Raw genomic sequence first — 16,480 nt, 5'->3', positions numbered from 1 at the left:
TTAACACACCAGAGAGTAGGGAACTACCCAGGCCGATCTGGACAGGTTGGAAAAATGAGCAGAACGAAATAGGATGCAGCTCAACAGAGACAAGTGCAAAGTGCTGCACCTGAGCAAAAAGAACCACCACCATACTTACAGGCTGGGGGGATGACCTTCCCACCAGCACAGCAGTGGAAAGGGATCTTGGAGCTGATGAAGTGATTTCATCGATTTCTAGGGTCAAAAGGGACCTTGTAGATCATCAAGTCCAACCCCTGCTCTAGGTAGGAAAGAGCGCTGGATATAAATAACCCGCAGGCCCTGCAGATCTTACCCACAGACCCTCAACCATATGAGCAGCCCTTCTCTGAACCCTCTCAAGGTTATCCACATGCCTCATGAAGTGTGGCACGCAAAACTGGATGCAGTACTCCAGCTGCAGCCTGACCAATGCCCCATAGAGGAGAAGTATCACCTCCTTAGACCTGCTCATGATGCACCTACTAATACAAGAAAGAGTGCGGTTAGCCTTTCTTATTACCTCGTTACACTGGCGACTCATGTTCATTTCTGCGTCAACCAAGACTCCGAGATCCCTTTCCACTGCCATGGTACCTAGAATGGTACTTTCCAGTCTATAAGTGTATTGGAGATTCTCTCCCCCCAGGTGCAGCACTTTGCAACTTATCCTTGTTAAATTGCATCCTATTCTGATCTGCCCTCTTCCCCAGTCTATCCAAATCCACCTGGATTTGCTCCCTGCCCTCCAGCGTGTTTACTGTACCCCATAGTTTGGTGTTGTTTGCAAATTTCGACAAGAGTGCTTTCAACCCCCTCATCCAAATCACTGATGAAGATATTGAACAGCACTAGTCCAAGGACAGAGCCTTGATCAACAAGGCTAACCGCACTTCATCATTCATTGGCAAATGCATGACAAACAGGCCCAGGGAGGCGATGTTTCCCCTCTATGCAGCACTGGTCAGGCCGCAACCGGAGCACCGTGTCCAGTTTTGGGCGCCACACTTCAAGAGGGATGCAGAGAATAATGAGACGGTTCAGAGGAGGCCACTCATATGGTCAGAGGCCTACAGACAAGGCCCTGTGAGGAGAGACTCGGGGACCTAGATCTCTTCAGCCTTTGCAAGAGAAGGCTGAGAGGTGATCTTGTGGCTGCCTATAAATTCATCAGGGGAGGGCAGTAGGGAATAGGAGATGCTCCATTTACTAAGGCATCCCTTGGGGTAACTAGGAACAACGGCCACAAATTGATGGAGAACAGATTTAGGTTGAACATTAGAAAGAACTTCACAGTAAGGGTTGCCAGAATCTGGAATGGACTTCCAAGGGAGGTGGTGCTCTCCCCTACCCTGGGGGGTCTTCAAGAAGAGACTGCACATACATTTAGCTGGGGTCATCTGCCCAGGGCAGGGGGTCAGACTCAATGACCTACTGAGGTCCCTCCCGACGCTAACATCTATGAAACTATGAATCTAGACAGCTCCTGAGAGAGCAAGAGGCAAGGCTGCACCTCAGAAATTACCCATATGGTGCCATCTCCCTCCCCCTGCCAGGGAGCATCAGGAGCTGCAGTGAGCACCTGCTGTCATCCCTGCAGCTCATCAGCATGGCTGTCTCCTGCCAGAGCAGTACATATAACTGCAGAACAGGCTGGGCCACTGAGACAAAAATAACCCAGTGTCTTGCTGTCCTAACAAGCCCCTCGGCTGACGGAGGTGTCGGCTGGGAAGCAGAGCGCACAATGACTGCCAGGAAAGCTGGCTTGGTTCCTCTGCCTGCAGGGAACCCCACCAGCTCTGGCACAGCCGCTTTGTGCAGGCTGGTGGGGCTCCCTGAGAGGGACAAGGTGAAGAGAAGTGGTCTATCTTGTAGCCCTAGTCCTCGACTAGAGATCATCATAACAATCTCTCCTATTTGCTACTGTGATTGGATGCCTCCCCACATTTAACCCTTCCCAGAGAAGAGCAGCAGCCCTCCCAAAGTCATGCACGAGTACTGTCTTCTCAGTATACTTATAAATACAACTGGGTAGGGAGGAGTTAGAGGGAGACGTGTGGCATGCAGGGATGGACTGAGGCCCAGGAGGCCTAGACTCTATTCCCAGCTCTGCCACTGACTTGCCCAATGATCTTGGTCCAGTCCTGTTCTCTGACCATACCTCATTTTCCCCATCTGGGTTTTCAGCCATGCCAGTGATTCTGTACAACATGCAATGACCCTGGAAGGGCACAGGCAGGAATACAGAGCTCTCAGGACACAGCATGTGCATCAGTCTTGATCCCATGAGCTCTGAGTACTTTGTACATACAAATTAATGGTGGAATGTGACCTACCCAATTTCCCGTCATTCCTCTCCCACTCCTGGGCAGAGGAGCATCATTAGCATAATTAATTAGCATCTCAGCAATTGCTTGGGAACACGTGACACTCTGGGTTCATTCCTCACTTCAGAAATGACAATGGGAGGCTCTCCATCTGGGAGGGCTCATTAATCTCTTATTAAAACCCTCTCTGTGTTTTTAGAGGGACGGGAAAACGCAATGCTGTCACAGACCGTTTCCCCTTCTAATGGAATCACGGCAGACAGACGTCTGGATGAGCTTGCTACCTCCACACTGTAAACTGTCATAAAGAAGGGGCACCAGATGGAGCCCAGGCTGAAGGCACTTTGGATGGGAAAGGAGGCTTTCTCCCTGTTCTGCTGGCTAAAAAATGGTGCTGCTTCACTGTTGGCACTGGAGGGAGGCTAGGGTCACTGGAAGCTCTTTGGGGCAACAATTGCCTGTGTTTCATGCTTACACAGTACCAAGCATGGCAAGACACAGGACCAGGGCTCTTTGATAATATAAACAACACATCAGTCCTGGAGGATCTGGGGCTACCCTGGGCTCAGAGACCTAGGTGGAAGCTGTTGTTTCTTGCCAGGCGTAACTGATGCATTCATGGGGACTCTTGGGATACATTCTAGCTCTGAAGGAAATCTTGTCTCTTCCATTTGCAGAGCTGCTCTTGATGACTTTATGCCCACGTTTTGATCTTGGTGGTGCCAGAATAACCCAGAGTGACTCTGGTGAAGCCCATGAAACCCCTCTGGATTGACACTGGCATGATACAGAGCAGCCCATGGCCTGTAGGCGCATGGTGTGTGCTGAAGGCTGGTCCATTTGGGCAGTTATGCAAGTGAGGGGGTTTAGTCCTTAGGATTGCACTCTTTGCCCCCTAAATTGGAATGGTGAGTTTTTTTAACTGAAATCCACTGTTTCAATTTAGGGGTTTCCACCACTGTTATGGCAAGGGGCCTTGATCTTGGTTTTTTGTTTTTGTTTTTTTTAAGCACAGCCTGCCTGAAGCTGTGGGGGGCAAGCTGCCAGCAGCCCAAGCAGCCCCCGAGCTGCAGGGGGACCCAGTCCTTCTCTCTGGGGCAGCAGCACTCCCCAGGGCCACCTGGGTGGGCTGCTAGCGAGTCAGACGCTGCCCTAACTTGGAGGCAGCATCCAGCCCAATCCAACTCTTCCCTGACCCTGAGCAGTGGCAGCACCTGGCACACTAGCAGCTTGCTCAGGCAGCCCCAGGGGATGCTGCCGTCATGAAGGGAAGGACCAGGGCCCTGTGCAGCTCCAGAGCTGCTTGACCTATTGGCAGCTCACCCCCTGCAAGAGGTGGGCAGGTTCTGCCAAAAAAGAGGATCAGGTCCTTCGCTGCTTCTGCTTTCAGCAGGTGCCTCAGTGGCAGGGGGCCCAATCCTTTTTTTCTGAAGAACCTGCCTCCACTTCTCCCACAGCCAGGGGGCAAGCTAATAGCTGCAACACACTGTTGCAAACTAAACTACATCAGGATGTAGTATAATTTGCAACAAATGCAGACTCGTTGAAAACCCCCAAAACTTTTCCACGTGTACAGTGTGATGCCATTAAGCCACAAAAAGTGACATTTTCATCATGTGTACATGAGAATGGCATCTCGTGTACAAGCACCCTTTTAGGACCGCCTGCATGGGCACCACGACAGAAGCAGCTTTCCCACCAACCTCAACCCTGCACAGCAGTGAGCCAGGAGGGGTCACCAGCTACATTAGTCAACCCAGAAGAAGGGATAGGAGCCCTACCTCTTCCAGAGCAGCCCCGAACAGAGACAAGGAAAGAACAACAGAGCATGGCTCAGGGACTACTACAGCACAGCCTTTCAGTGTTGCCCCTTGGTAGGCAGAAAGATTCTGCACCCCCTGGCTGCCCCAGTAGTTCAGGCTTAAGCCATGCTATCCTACTTCCATGCATCACAAGGACATACAGGATAAGTACCAGAGGAAAGGATCCCCATGCTAATCAAGGTCATTAGTTGGGCCCTGATCCAAGCCCTCCAGCTCAAGAGGCCTGGCTTACCACAGCCACTGCCATGCTGGGATCTGTGGTGTCCGTACACTGCAACATCAAAAAACATAGAAGATGCAATGATCATCCCCCCAGGATGACAGGCAGTGCCCACCACCCTTTCCCTGCATCTCCTCTTTTTTACATTGGGTGGGAGGAGGCAAGCCTGAAAAAACCCAGCCTTTGCTGATCTGTGTGGAAAACCTGGGCTCTCTGCACATGTGTCAAGCCCCAACATTATGGCTACCCTCCAACTCATCTCATGCACCAAGGAGAAGATTTCTGTTTTGTGTTGTAACTAGTGTCAAATAGTCAGCTCCTAAAGATTATCTGCCCGGGATGATATCAATATAGAAATAAAAAAAGGGAAGCTGATTTGTACAACTTGCCACCAAGTTTATAGCACATCTCCATCTACTGGTCTTAAAAATCCACATCACTTCTCCACGCAGCCAGCGATGCTGCTGGCCCCCAGAGGCTGCAAGAGAAAGGGAGGAAAAATGCATTTTCCCAGCAAATGACTCCTACAAATAACCTCCATTCAATTATCTTCTCCCCCCATTTTTTTCCTTCCACTGGACATGCTCTAAATCACTTCCCCTGCTCCCAGTTGTCAGGGAACTAAACAAGGTAACTGGAAAATGTAATAATTTTGAAGGCAAGCTGTGGGGGGATGAAATACAGGCACTGCATTTTCATTCGTAGAGAGCAGAGGCTATTGACACCCTGTGCTTTAGGACGCCCCCTCTCAATAAAGATGACAGGTCAGTCTATTTCACGCTGGGTGTTTGGCTTGGGGAGGCCCACTTCACCGGTTGACCATGGTCTACTAGCTCAAAAATCAGGTATGTTGGAGCAGGGGGGCCTGACCCAAAGCTCTCCAGACTTAAAGGAGAGTCTCTCCAGTTGCCCTGACAGACTTTTGACTTGGCTCTCAGGGTGAAAATGGGAAACAAAACCCATCTCCAAGCAACCCCACAGTACCTTGTTATAAATGACACGCAGAATGGCAAGGGAAGTCTGTTGATGACTTGCAACAAAGCAGCTGGTCTGTAGGACCCATGAAGGCAGCAGCTGGATGTTTGGGGAGGGGGCGGGGCAGGTTCCTGTTTTGTCTAGTGGCCCCAAATCTACCTTGGAAAGCCTACGGCCAGCTGGCCTGAATATCTGCCTTATTCTGAACTGGGCTTCAAAAAGCCCAATTCACCCCTGAGCAGACATGCCAGTATGAGATCTAGTCGAGTTCCACCCGAGTCCTATTCTAAGGGGCCGAGTAGGCACAGGACTCACACCAAGCTGGGGCCCTCAGTAGAGGGTTGAACTGCAGCCAGTGCTGCTGGGTCAAAGCTGGGGTGCTCTCCACTGGCTTGATCTGGGACAAGACCTACTCCCATCCCTCAGAGCACCAGGTGAGTCATGGGAAGGGAGAACAAGAAACAGCTCAGCTACCTCCCCACTACAAGAGGCTGGAGGGGAGGAGAAAAGAGGACAAACAAAGCAGTCTGAGCCTGGGGGTTCAACCCCTGATGAAGAAGAGGCACAACCACCTTGGCCTTCCTACTCTGCTTGATGGTCTGGACCTAAGGTGCGCTCCTAGCAGGTCCTGTTCTGGTAAAGGGTGAGAAGCCCTAGGGCAGAGAATGCACCGAGGGGAATGGCCCAGGGTTTGAGGCTGCAGAACAGAGAAAAGGGCCCAGACCCAGGAGAGGATTGCTGCCCAGGGTCTGGGGCAGCCAGATTAACTACAATTTGGCTCCACACAGCTGAGCCCTGGGCCAAGCCTGCAGCCATTCATTGTACTGGTTCCATGGGGTAAAGAGATCCTCTCCCAAACCTAGACTAACCATTGCCCCCCAGCTGAGGGAAAGGAAGCTGGAGGGGCAGAAGGCAGCAGTAAGCAAGAGGCTTACTGGGGTCTTCAGTCAGCCACCAGCTGGGTCTCAAAAAATACTTCTTCCCCTGCTGCAATCCCACACACCCCAGCAGGGGGAGGGAGATAGATATCACTTGCCATATCAGCAGGCAGGTTGCTGTCCAGACACTGATTACACCTTTAACGCTACAGACACTACGAGCACAAAAGACCCTATCCACTCTCCATTAGACCTGCACAACCTCATTGGCCTCCAAGTGGTGGCACTACTTGGATGACCACCAGCACGTGAAAGGACAGTGGAGTCATAGGCAACGTGTAGGGGGTGCACATGCACCCCCTTATAGCGAGTGCTCTCTGCTTAGGTGACGGGCGGGGGGGCAGGCAGAGTGCTGGTGCCCCTCCCAAGAAGCGCCACTAGCATTTTCAGGCTTCGCATCCCCACTCAGCCTGCCCTTGCCACCAACATCAGCATGGCTGCCTGTGGGCAGTCACCCTGACCCCCACCCCCAGGAAGCACACATCACTTCTGAGTACAGTAACAAGCTGGGGAGTTACTGCCTCCCCAGCCCACTCTCAGGAATCCCAGCAGACGAGGAACCCACGGCTCCAAGAGAAGGGATGGCCACTCCTAGCAGATGCTATCATGCCTGGCACTAAGCAGACTTTATGCATCCTGCTCCATCGATCAACACCAGGGCTGGGATCAATACCAAGTCTATGAAATGCCAATAAAAACTCCCCCAGAGGACCCCCAGCCCAACAGAACTGCAGTGCACAGCCCAGAAGAGGCTGGGCCACTCAAGCACATGTGCTTCTAGAATTGCTCGACTCTAGTTCTCTTTAGTTTTATTGCTGCAAATATGCATTTTTTATAATTATTTGCTCTCACAAGGGCAAGCAACTGGCACTACCAGAAGATACTGTATTGTCCTGTGCTCTCACTACACCAGGCTTACACTAATAACATTTTGCTCATGAAGAGTAACTCCCTTCTGAGACTTGCTGCTGGCATCCTCAAGGTGTATATTACGCAGCCAAGGAGGGACCTGATATGTGAAAAGTCAGTAGCCACTGGAAAAAGGACACAGGAATCTAGACACCGAACCCCAGATGCTGTCAACAATGGGTAACACTTGTTTCTATGGAACTGCCAAGTACTACTTGATATCGGAGTTCAGGCACTGCCCCATCAGTGACTAAATACCCACCACTGACCCCCTCCTGTGCTAAAGTAGCTCTCAACCACTGAGACAATTCATCTCTATGCCCCTCAAGCTCCATGCTTGTCTAGAGCGAAACCTGCAAAGTGTTTGCCACTCTCCAATCAAAGCCACCTTATAGAATTGGATTTGTAAGGTGCTCACCATATGAGGCTTCCCTGCTCTTCCAGGCCTGCTTTGGAAGGCCAGGAGCAAATGACTCAGGATGTTTTTTCTCCTTCCCATCTCCCCAAGTAGCAGGGTTCACAGCCTACTCCAGAACCTTGTTTTGGATGGAGTCCCAAAAGCTAACTCAGGGTCTCCACAACTCCTGCAGCAGGCACGCTGGCTCTGGAAAATCATCTGCAAAACCCATTCTACCAAAGCAGTTGCCTTGCTAATCAAAGCCTAGTTTCTCAAAGGCTGCACTAAAAGGAAGAAAAAATAAAAGGGTATGGAGTTGTGACTAAAGCAGTAAGTTAACAAAAATATATGATCAGAGAAGAAGGTCCCTGATTAACCACAAACTGACCTTGACAGCAAAAGCAAGTAATTCGCAAGAAAGGGTTTATAAATCATGAGCCTTCGGCAGCTGCATTTCATACTTCTCTGGAAGCCAGAAGCCAACACAGGTGCTAAGACCTTCATTCACCCAGGAGCAGCCGGAGACTGAGTGGTCCAGGACTCACAGGGCAGCTTTGTTGGGGAAAAGGGGCCTTGGGTTGCAACATTCCCATTGAAGCAGGAACTTCCCCCAGAAGCAAAGTAACTGAGGCCAGTGAAGAGGATAGGGGTCCTGAGTGATGATTACAATAGACTCAGGCTCAGCACAGCTGTGACGGGAGTTTCAGTTAGTACATCTGTTTGCCAGCACCTCTGCTAATTATATCTGCAAATTAGCAGGGAGTTTGCTGCACTCCTGGGGGAAGGAAGCAGGTTTACACTGACATGACAGAGGTATGAGGATGCTAAAATGGAGAGCCAGAAAAGGGTTAAGGTTTGGAAAACCTCCAATCTGCAGAAACCTGCTCACCTGGGGGGAGCAAATGATGTCTTTAACAAGCTGCTGAACTATCACTAGCCATTTTTTCATCCAGAGTGCCACCCAGAGTTGGGAAACAAAGCGGCCTTAACCTAACCCTTTGGGGAATGGATTATCTAGGTCTGCCCCCCACTGTTAGATCAATTCCACCTACAATGCTGTGACAACAAGTGGGGACAACTGGATTCGCCAATCTAAATTACAGGAGTTCGAATACCTATAACACCATGAGGCACTGTTTTCCAAGCTAGCAGCAGCCATCTCATCGACAGTGGCATTCTAGCCATTCCATCACTTGAGCAGGAAGGGATCCCAAGGACTTCAACTCCCTTGGAAAGTGATGTCCCCCCGTCACTGCCAGATAGGGATACGTGGGGTCCAGTGTCTCCTTCTCCCCTCCCCCAGCTCAAGTGAGCATTGGTAACTCCATGGGAGAGGTGACCTGCACTTTGCTCTGTGCATCAAGGATCTTATAGAGTTGCACCTACTGTTGAGTTCCAAGGTTTTTAAGTTCAGCTTTTAAAGCCTATAGATTTGGGCGGTGGAAGGTGGTGCCAAGCAAAACAGCTCACACACAGTACAGGTTTCCCTGGCTTTATGCTGTATGTGAGTTCCTGGAAAACAGTGCATAACTCAAATTCACATAAAGGGATGTAACAAATAGGGATACGTTCCAAGACCTCGACTACTGACCCCCAGACCCGTTTCTCCCACTTTTACAGGACAATTTTGGTACTCACCAACAGCAGACAGTACACACAAGCACAGGGCTCTATTCTAATGGGGATGGCAACTACAGAAACATGCGTCGCAGACAACAAGTGAGGAGCACAGATCCACACAGGAGACTATATTTTTGTGCACATCACTCGCGCAATGCACTGCACAAAGCAGCTGACTACGGGCTCCCACCATACCAACTGGATAAGAGTGAATTTACCTCACATATAATGAATTTTTGGTATAAAAAGGGTCATCGCATAAGAGTGAATTTGCACATACAGAACCCGCATAAAGCGAGGGAAACCTGTACGCTGACATTAGTGGAATGCACCGATTTACAGCTTGAGCCCTAGGTCTTTCTATGCGAAGACAAATTACGCAAACCCCCAGCTTATTGTATGAGATTATTAGAAAGGGGGCATGGGAAATCCAACCAAGCCAATCCAATGTCAATATTAAAATTTGAGGTAGACTGAGAAGTGCTGTTCAATGATCAGTTTCCACAATCGCCACACAACGTTCATTAGAGTCGCCCGTGGGTCTCAACTCTGGGGTTTCTCATGGTGTCAGCTTTCCCCCAGGTTTTCATGCCATCGGTTCTCACCCACCACCTGCTCCGAATCAGACCACAAGAGAGCGTGCTAGTGCGTGTGGGGAAAGAGCAGGGAATATGGGACTACTGTTCAGAGCCTTTTAGCACTGCCTAACAATGTATTATTAATTGTCCTCATAAAAGCTGCTCTCCATAGCTACTGTTCAACTGCCACCACACAAGACACTAACTTACAATTCTGAGGCTGGTTATTGAAGTGCACCGACTTCACCAGCAATTGGAAAATGATGAGCCAGACACCTGAATCTTATAAGGCGGAAAAAATAAAGAATCGCATATCCCCCCCCCCCCCTTGGTTGTCAATCACCGGGATGGCAAACACAGTTACCTCTTGTTCCCCAAGATCAGAACTCAACCGACAAAACAGCAGCTGAGAAAAATAAAGCCTGTAAGCAACTTGTCTAGGAGACTGTGGGAGAAAGCATTCAAGACACTTCAAGGAGGCAAAATAAAGTTATGCTGCTCAATGTGGAGGAGAAAGCCTTATTCAGAAAGCACACAAAGGATTTTTACAGTTCTGGAGGAAAAGGAGAGACGGAAATCTCCTCATTGCTGGGTGAAGCATCTAGCCTCTTTGTTTATCCTTGCTAACTGACGTGGTTCAAAGGAGCTGTTTAAAACCTGCCTATTCTCTGGAATATGTGTTTCTGCTTTGTCCAAAAGAAAAGTGGGAGGAGAACCCCCCCAAAACAACAACCTACTAGTGAAACATCTTCTAATTTTGAGGCTTTTCCCCCTTGGCACCCAGCTCTAAGCGTTCCCTGATCAGCTTTATAAGTGGCAATGGCCCAAAAACGCACCTCTGTACCCCGTTCAGCCAAGCTCCTTCTCCTGCTTACCATGCAAAGGACTGCAGGCATGAAATTGAGCCAGGACTCCAGTTCGAGTTCACAAGCGCCCGAAAGGCTCTTTCGGCACAATTTCATTTCAGACTCGCTCTGCACGGGAGTAGAGAACGCAAGAAAGAGCAGCGATGGCAGCCAAAGAGGGAAGAGCTTTGTGTGACACCAAGCACTTATGGGACAGAGGAAGCAGATGACAAAACGTACCCAGTGCTTGCTTCCTACCAAGCGTACGGCTAATACACCCAGTGTTTCCAAGGTCTGGGAAGCATAAGAAAAACCCAGCTCCACAACACACACCCGCTACATTTATTTCTCCTGCAGTCAGAGCCTCCTACCCCAGCCCCACCACCCCAATCAGGTGAGAAGCAGTTCAAGCCCTTTCCACAGTGCAGGCACCTCTCGGTAGCTTGTTACCTTGCTCAGCAAAAGCGCTCAAGCGCCAGCAGGTACTGTAATCCCTAGTGGCAGCAAATGATTTCACAGCATGTCATGCACACAGCTTCAATAAATTATAGGGTTAAGAGAGTGATTTGAATGCAACTCAGGGAAAGTGAGCAACTGAGGGCTCTTTTTTTTTTCTTCTATCAGACTGCAGAAGAAGCGGGGGGTGGGGGCGGCTGAGGGAAAAACATCCAAAGGCATCAGGCAGAAATGCAAACATAAGCCAACAAGCTGCCCACGGGGAAGCTGCACTCCCCCAAATCAGCCCCTCGCTTCGCCCTGCCTGAGCAATTGTGCACGGGGCTGGGGGTGGGTAAGAGCCTCTGGCGTCTGTCCTCCAGCCGCCGCGGCGGGGGAGGCGGCGGCGGTCCCTCCCCGGGGGAGCAGGGAAGCGCGAGAGGGCGCAGGGGCCCGGGGCCCCGGCCGAGGCGACGGCGCAGCCCCCGGAGGCCCCAGCCCCGCGCCGGCGCCGGGCACTTACCGTGGGCGAGCAGCGCGCAGAGGCAGCAGAGCAGGGCGCGGAGGCCGGGGCCGGGGCGCATCTTCTCCCCCGCGGCCATGGGCGGGAGCGGGGCCGCCCCGGGCTTCCCGGCAGAAGCAAATCCAAGCACGTGCGATGCGGAGCCCCAGCGCGGCCCCGGGACCGGCGGCGCCCTCGCGGGGGAGGCAGGGAGGACCCCGCTGCCCGGGCGCGGGCTCGCCTCGCCCCGGCCCGCGGCGCCCGGCCCTCGCCCCGGCTCAGGCAGCGCTAGCGCATCCCGGGCGCCGCACTCGGCCGGGGCCGGCGGCGCAGCACGTGCGGGCCGGGAGCAGCACGTGCGCGGCAGCCGCGGGCTCCGCCGAGACGCGTGTCCCGGCGCTCGCTCCGACGGCTTCAGCGGGGCTCCCGCAGCAGCGGGCGCCGCCGCCGCCGCCGCAGGGCCCCGAGGCGGGGCAGTGCCGGCGGGAGCCCGCGCCGCCACTTCATCCGCGGCCGAGCGCCGCCGCCGCGCCGCCGCCGCCCGCCGGCCCCGGCCGCGCCCCCAGCCGCGGGCAGCGGGGCGGCCGCCCGGGGCGCCGGGGCCATGCGCGGGTCTCGGCCCCGCTCCCGGCAACTTTCCCTGCAGCGGCGGCGCCAAGTCCTCCGCGCCCGCCGCCGCCGGGCGCAGCCTGGGGCGGGGCGGGGCGGCGGCGTGAGTCCCCGCGACGCAGCCTCGCCCGGTGCTGGTCCTGCGCGCTCCGCTGCCGGGCCGAGCCGCGCTCCTCGCGGCGCCGCCCCGCTCACGTGGCTCCGCCGCCCCCTGCCGAGGTAGCGCGGAGGAGCCGGGCGCCGCCAGGGTCGCAGCTGCCCTGCCCCGCCCCCGCCCCCGCCGTGGGAGCCCCGGGCGCGGGGCCTTGCCAGGGGCTGCCTGGGAGCGGACCCGGGCAGCGCAGGGCGCCGCCTCTGCCTGCGGCCTCCCGTGCATGAGCCCCGCGCGGTGTCACGGACAGCATCGCCCCCCCGGCCGGGGCTCGGGCAGGGACCGTCCAGGTGAACCCAAGCAAACGAGTGCTGGCTGCAGGCCGAGCACTCACAGGCCTTGACACACTGTGGCCGAGGCCCCGGGGCACCTCAGGGGCTGAACTTGGAGACCCAGAGCGAGAAGATCCCATGTCCACGCCTGCTTTGCTGTACCTCTGCTGCCTGGCTTGCAAACACGTGGCAGGGAGTGGAGGGATGTTGCGGGGCTTTTAAACAGCATGTTTCCATCCTGGGAAGAGGGTGGGTGAGTGTTTGTCACACCCGTTCTTCTGCCCACTCCCCTGTTGTGTCCCACATCAGACCAGCTCACCCTGGGTCTCTTTGGATTTCCTCCCCCTCCCCTGAGAGCAACAGAGATGGCAGAGGTTTACAAGTGACCTCCCAGGAGACACCAGCCTCCACGGTGAGGCATAAAGAAGAACGCTTGGAGAGCTGGACACCCATCTCTTGAAGGAGGATTCTGGGCTGGAGGTTGTTCCCTTGTGTGGGGGGGGTTGCGGGGTGGGGTTTCAGTAAGCATTTGTCACAACTATGTGAATGATCCTGGGAGACTCCATAGATGACTCCAAATCTGTTGGGCTTCTTAAACAAGAAGCAGAAAGCAAGTGACAGCAGAGCATTTGGCTGGAGAAGCCACTTGCATGAAGCCCTTTGGTTCATGTAACTCCATCTTAGCTCATGCACGCAGGAGGAAAGTGTTCCTGATGGTAGATGCAGCACCCAAAGTGCTGAGAACCAACCCCAGCCAGGGAACCCAGCCACAAAGCATGGGACTGTGTTTTGCCAGCAGTAGCATCCCCAAACTGCGCCCTCCCACACGCCACAACCCAGCAGCTGCCCCGTATCCCAGACCTTTGGTTCTTGCATCAGTCATTCAGAATAACTGTACAGAGGAGGTAAGGAATGCCAACTCCATCCTAGACATGGAGAAACTGAGGCAGAGTGATGTCATGCAGGTCACACAGTGATGTCATGCAGCACTAGTACCCTGGTCTCCTGTCTTCACCCACCACCCTGGACACTGCACCACACTCTTCCTTTGCTAACTAAGCTCTTTGCTGTCTCCTGTCTTGTATTCAGTAGCCTGATTTTTGCAGGGAGAAGGGGGAATGCTTTTCCAACACAACTGCCCATTGCTTGTTTAAGACATGTCTTTACTATCCAGGAATCCCCTGCTCCTGCCATCTTCCCACAATGCCACACGAAAGCAGCACAAACTAATGTTAAACCATTGTTGGGGTGCAGCTGCCATATACCCTCTCTATGGCATGGTTTTATCAAGAGGTGTTGTGTGGGCATAGAAATCAGAGATGGCAAACATGAGAAGAGCCCTTTACTCAGCCTGCCCCCCGGCCACCACCCCCAGCATGATCATTTTTCTGGGAAGTCTATATTTCCATCTTAGATTTCACACAGCCCAAGGCAGGCTGGTTTTGGAGAGGATATTGTCTGACTCCCACTTAACAGCCACCTGCATACTAGCACGAGTTTGTTCTGAGAAAGGTACTTTCCATTCTCTGTTACACCCACACACAAATTTAAAATCATTCGGTGACTGGATTTTCCTTTCCCCATCACACACACATGTACATATACACATGTGCAGACACACACTAACAACAAGGAACTCCTTTAGCTAAGTATATTTTCTGTTGCCCATCACATACACACACACAAGTGCATGTGCACGGATGTGCATGCATGTGTGCATGTACTTCAATGCCTGCTATTTCACTGCATTATACTCTCCAGTCTGGTTTTACCAGGAAACATCGGCTGGTTTGCCTGTGACTGAAAGTTTCATTTACAGGGGAAGTGTACATGACAACCTCATTAAGCCAAAATAATTCATGGCAATTAATGTTATTAACCTTGAATAGAGATGGAAGTGGAGGATGTCCCAGAGATCTCCCTACTCATTGCTATGCATAGCTGTGTCCCTGGGGGGAGGGAGGGGCAAAGGAAGCCAGAACCCCAATAAAGAGATGCTGCCACTGTTCAGCCCTTGTAGGAAATCATATGACTGAAAATACCTTTAGCGCAACAGAGCTGCCAGGCTGGGGAGCTGAATGGGAGCTCTGCCCCTGGGGCAGGGGCTAGACTCGATGATCTTCCAAGGTCCCTTCCAGCCCTGGTGTCTATGAATCTTCAGATGCCTGGCAGCCAAGCTTTAGGCTTGTTATAATACCACCTACATAAGTCAGGACCTGTTATTCCATGGGCTGCGCAAATATTCACAGGGAGAGCCAGTCTTTGCCCTAGGAGCTTCCAGCTTAAATAGAATGGAAATGCCAGACTGACGTTATTCAGGCCAGCTAAGGAACTGAGGTAGAACTACAACCCAGGTTTCTTGTACCTCATACTACAGCCCTTCTCACTGAGCCTTAGTGCCACTCCTGTCAGGAAAGAACTAGTCACAGTAAGTTGGGTCTGAGTGGCATAGATGTCTATGTGCTTTCAGTTGACAACAATCACTGGTGGATGGATGGATGGCCAGACCTCTTATGCGGTCTCACTTTTATCTGAGTATGGAAGCTCTTTACCAAATGCTTCTTCACTTAATTTCTTAGTCATTATATCAGGGCCCAGCCACAAGACAAATTATTACTTCTGTAATTCTCAGTGGGTTTATGCACTAGTGTAACATACTCTGGTGTCCAAAGTGGATAGACAGCATGTTATCCCAGGGGAGCTGCTGTAGAAGGTCCTATTACAGTACCTTGCACCTCAATTCCAGGAGTAGCCTATTTGTCTACAGCACCTTTCTATGGAAATGGACACACAACACTTAAACTGGGGTAACTTACACCAATGCAGTTTTATTCACGGTTTTTTTAGGGGTATAACTTACATTAGATTGAGTAAGCTATACCAGTGCAGGGCTGTGTGTCATGTTTGCTCCTTGCTAATGTTAATTCCACTGGTATAAACAGGCCATGTGCCCAACAGACATGACTGGAGCCTTTCAGCAGCAGAAGGAATCAGAACTACAGTGGATGCAGCAACTAGGCTGCAGCAGCCTCAACGCAGCCCTGCTCAGTCCCTGCAGGAGGAGCCTCACCATCTAGGAAAGCTCATGAAATATTGAGCAGAACTCAGGCTGCACAAACGGTGCAATCCTGGAAAGTGGCCTGGATCGTTAAAAGCAAATGTCACTTCTCTTGGTCAGGGAGAAGTTTAATTGCTAGCACAGGCAGCTGGGGCTAGAGCAATCAGGGCTGGGATAACAGGAGGGATGGCAGCTTCTCCCTTGCAGGCTCAGCCCTCAGCTCAAGCACCATAGCCTATCCCTTATATTCTAGTCCTTGGATCCCTCCCAGATGCACACAAAGCTCTGCAAATGTCCTTCGATTCCAAGCTTCAGCTGCCCTGCTGAGCTTCTGTACATTATTCAGTTCCCCTCAATTTTAGCCTGCAGCCTCCTCCTACTCCCATCACAGATGCCTTCACTGCTCTGCCCACACAGGATGCTTCATAGTCTTGACCTGCAGCCCTTCCTCAGCCCTGCACATGCACCCCCAGTGTTGCCTATGACTCCACTGTCCTTTCACGTGCTGTTGGTCAGCACCCAAAGTGCTGAGAACCATTCCCCAGCCAAGGAACCCAGCCACAAAGCATGGGACTGTGTTTTGCCAGGAGCAGCATCCCCAAACTGGGCCCTCCCACACGCCACAACCCAGTGGCTGCCCTGTATCCCAGACCTTTGGTTCCTATGTCAGTCATTCAGAATAGCTGTACAGAGGAGGTAAGGAATGCCCAATTGATCCTAGACATGGAGAAACTGAGGCAGAGTGATGTCATGCAGGTCACATGACCCCTAAATAGAGGCTGGCTTTCCAATGCCCCTTGTTCCTGACCTGGCACTGCCAG

General features: G+C 52.4%; 1 protein-coding gene across 1 annotated transcript in view; it reads right to left on the bottom strand.

Annotated features, from left to right (window-relative positions):
- Positions 1–12,231, bottom strand: part of TMEM132E (transmembrane protein 132E) — a 235,166-nt gene extending 222,935 nt beyond the window's left edge. Inside the window, exon 1 of the mRNA XM_090025698.1 lies at positions 11,591–12,231. Coding sequence (XP_089881824.1) covers positions 11,591–11,669 — 79 coding nt within the window. The 5' untranslated portion in view covers positions 11,670–12,231. The remainder of the gene's footprint in view (positions 1–11,590) is intronic.
- Between the last annotated feature and the right edge of the window lie 4,249 nt (positions 12,232–16,480).

Source organism: Crocodylus siamensis, chromosome 13 (genome assembly GCF_052110815.1).
Source record: "Crocodylus siamensis isolate JL-2025a chromosome 13, ASM5211081v1, whole genome shotgun sequence".
Classification (NCBI taxonomy): Eukaryota; Metazoa; Chordata; order Crocodylia; family Crocodylidae; genus Crocodylus; species Crocodylus siamensis.
Note: the sequence above shows the minus strand (reverse complement) of the source record. Positions and strands in the feature narration are given on the sequence as shown.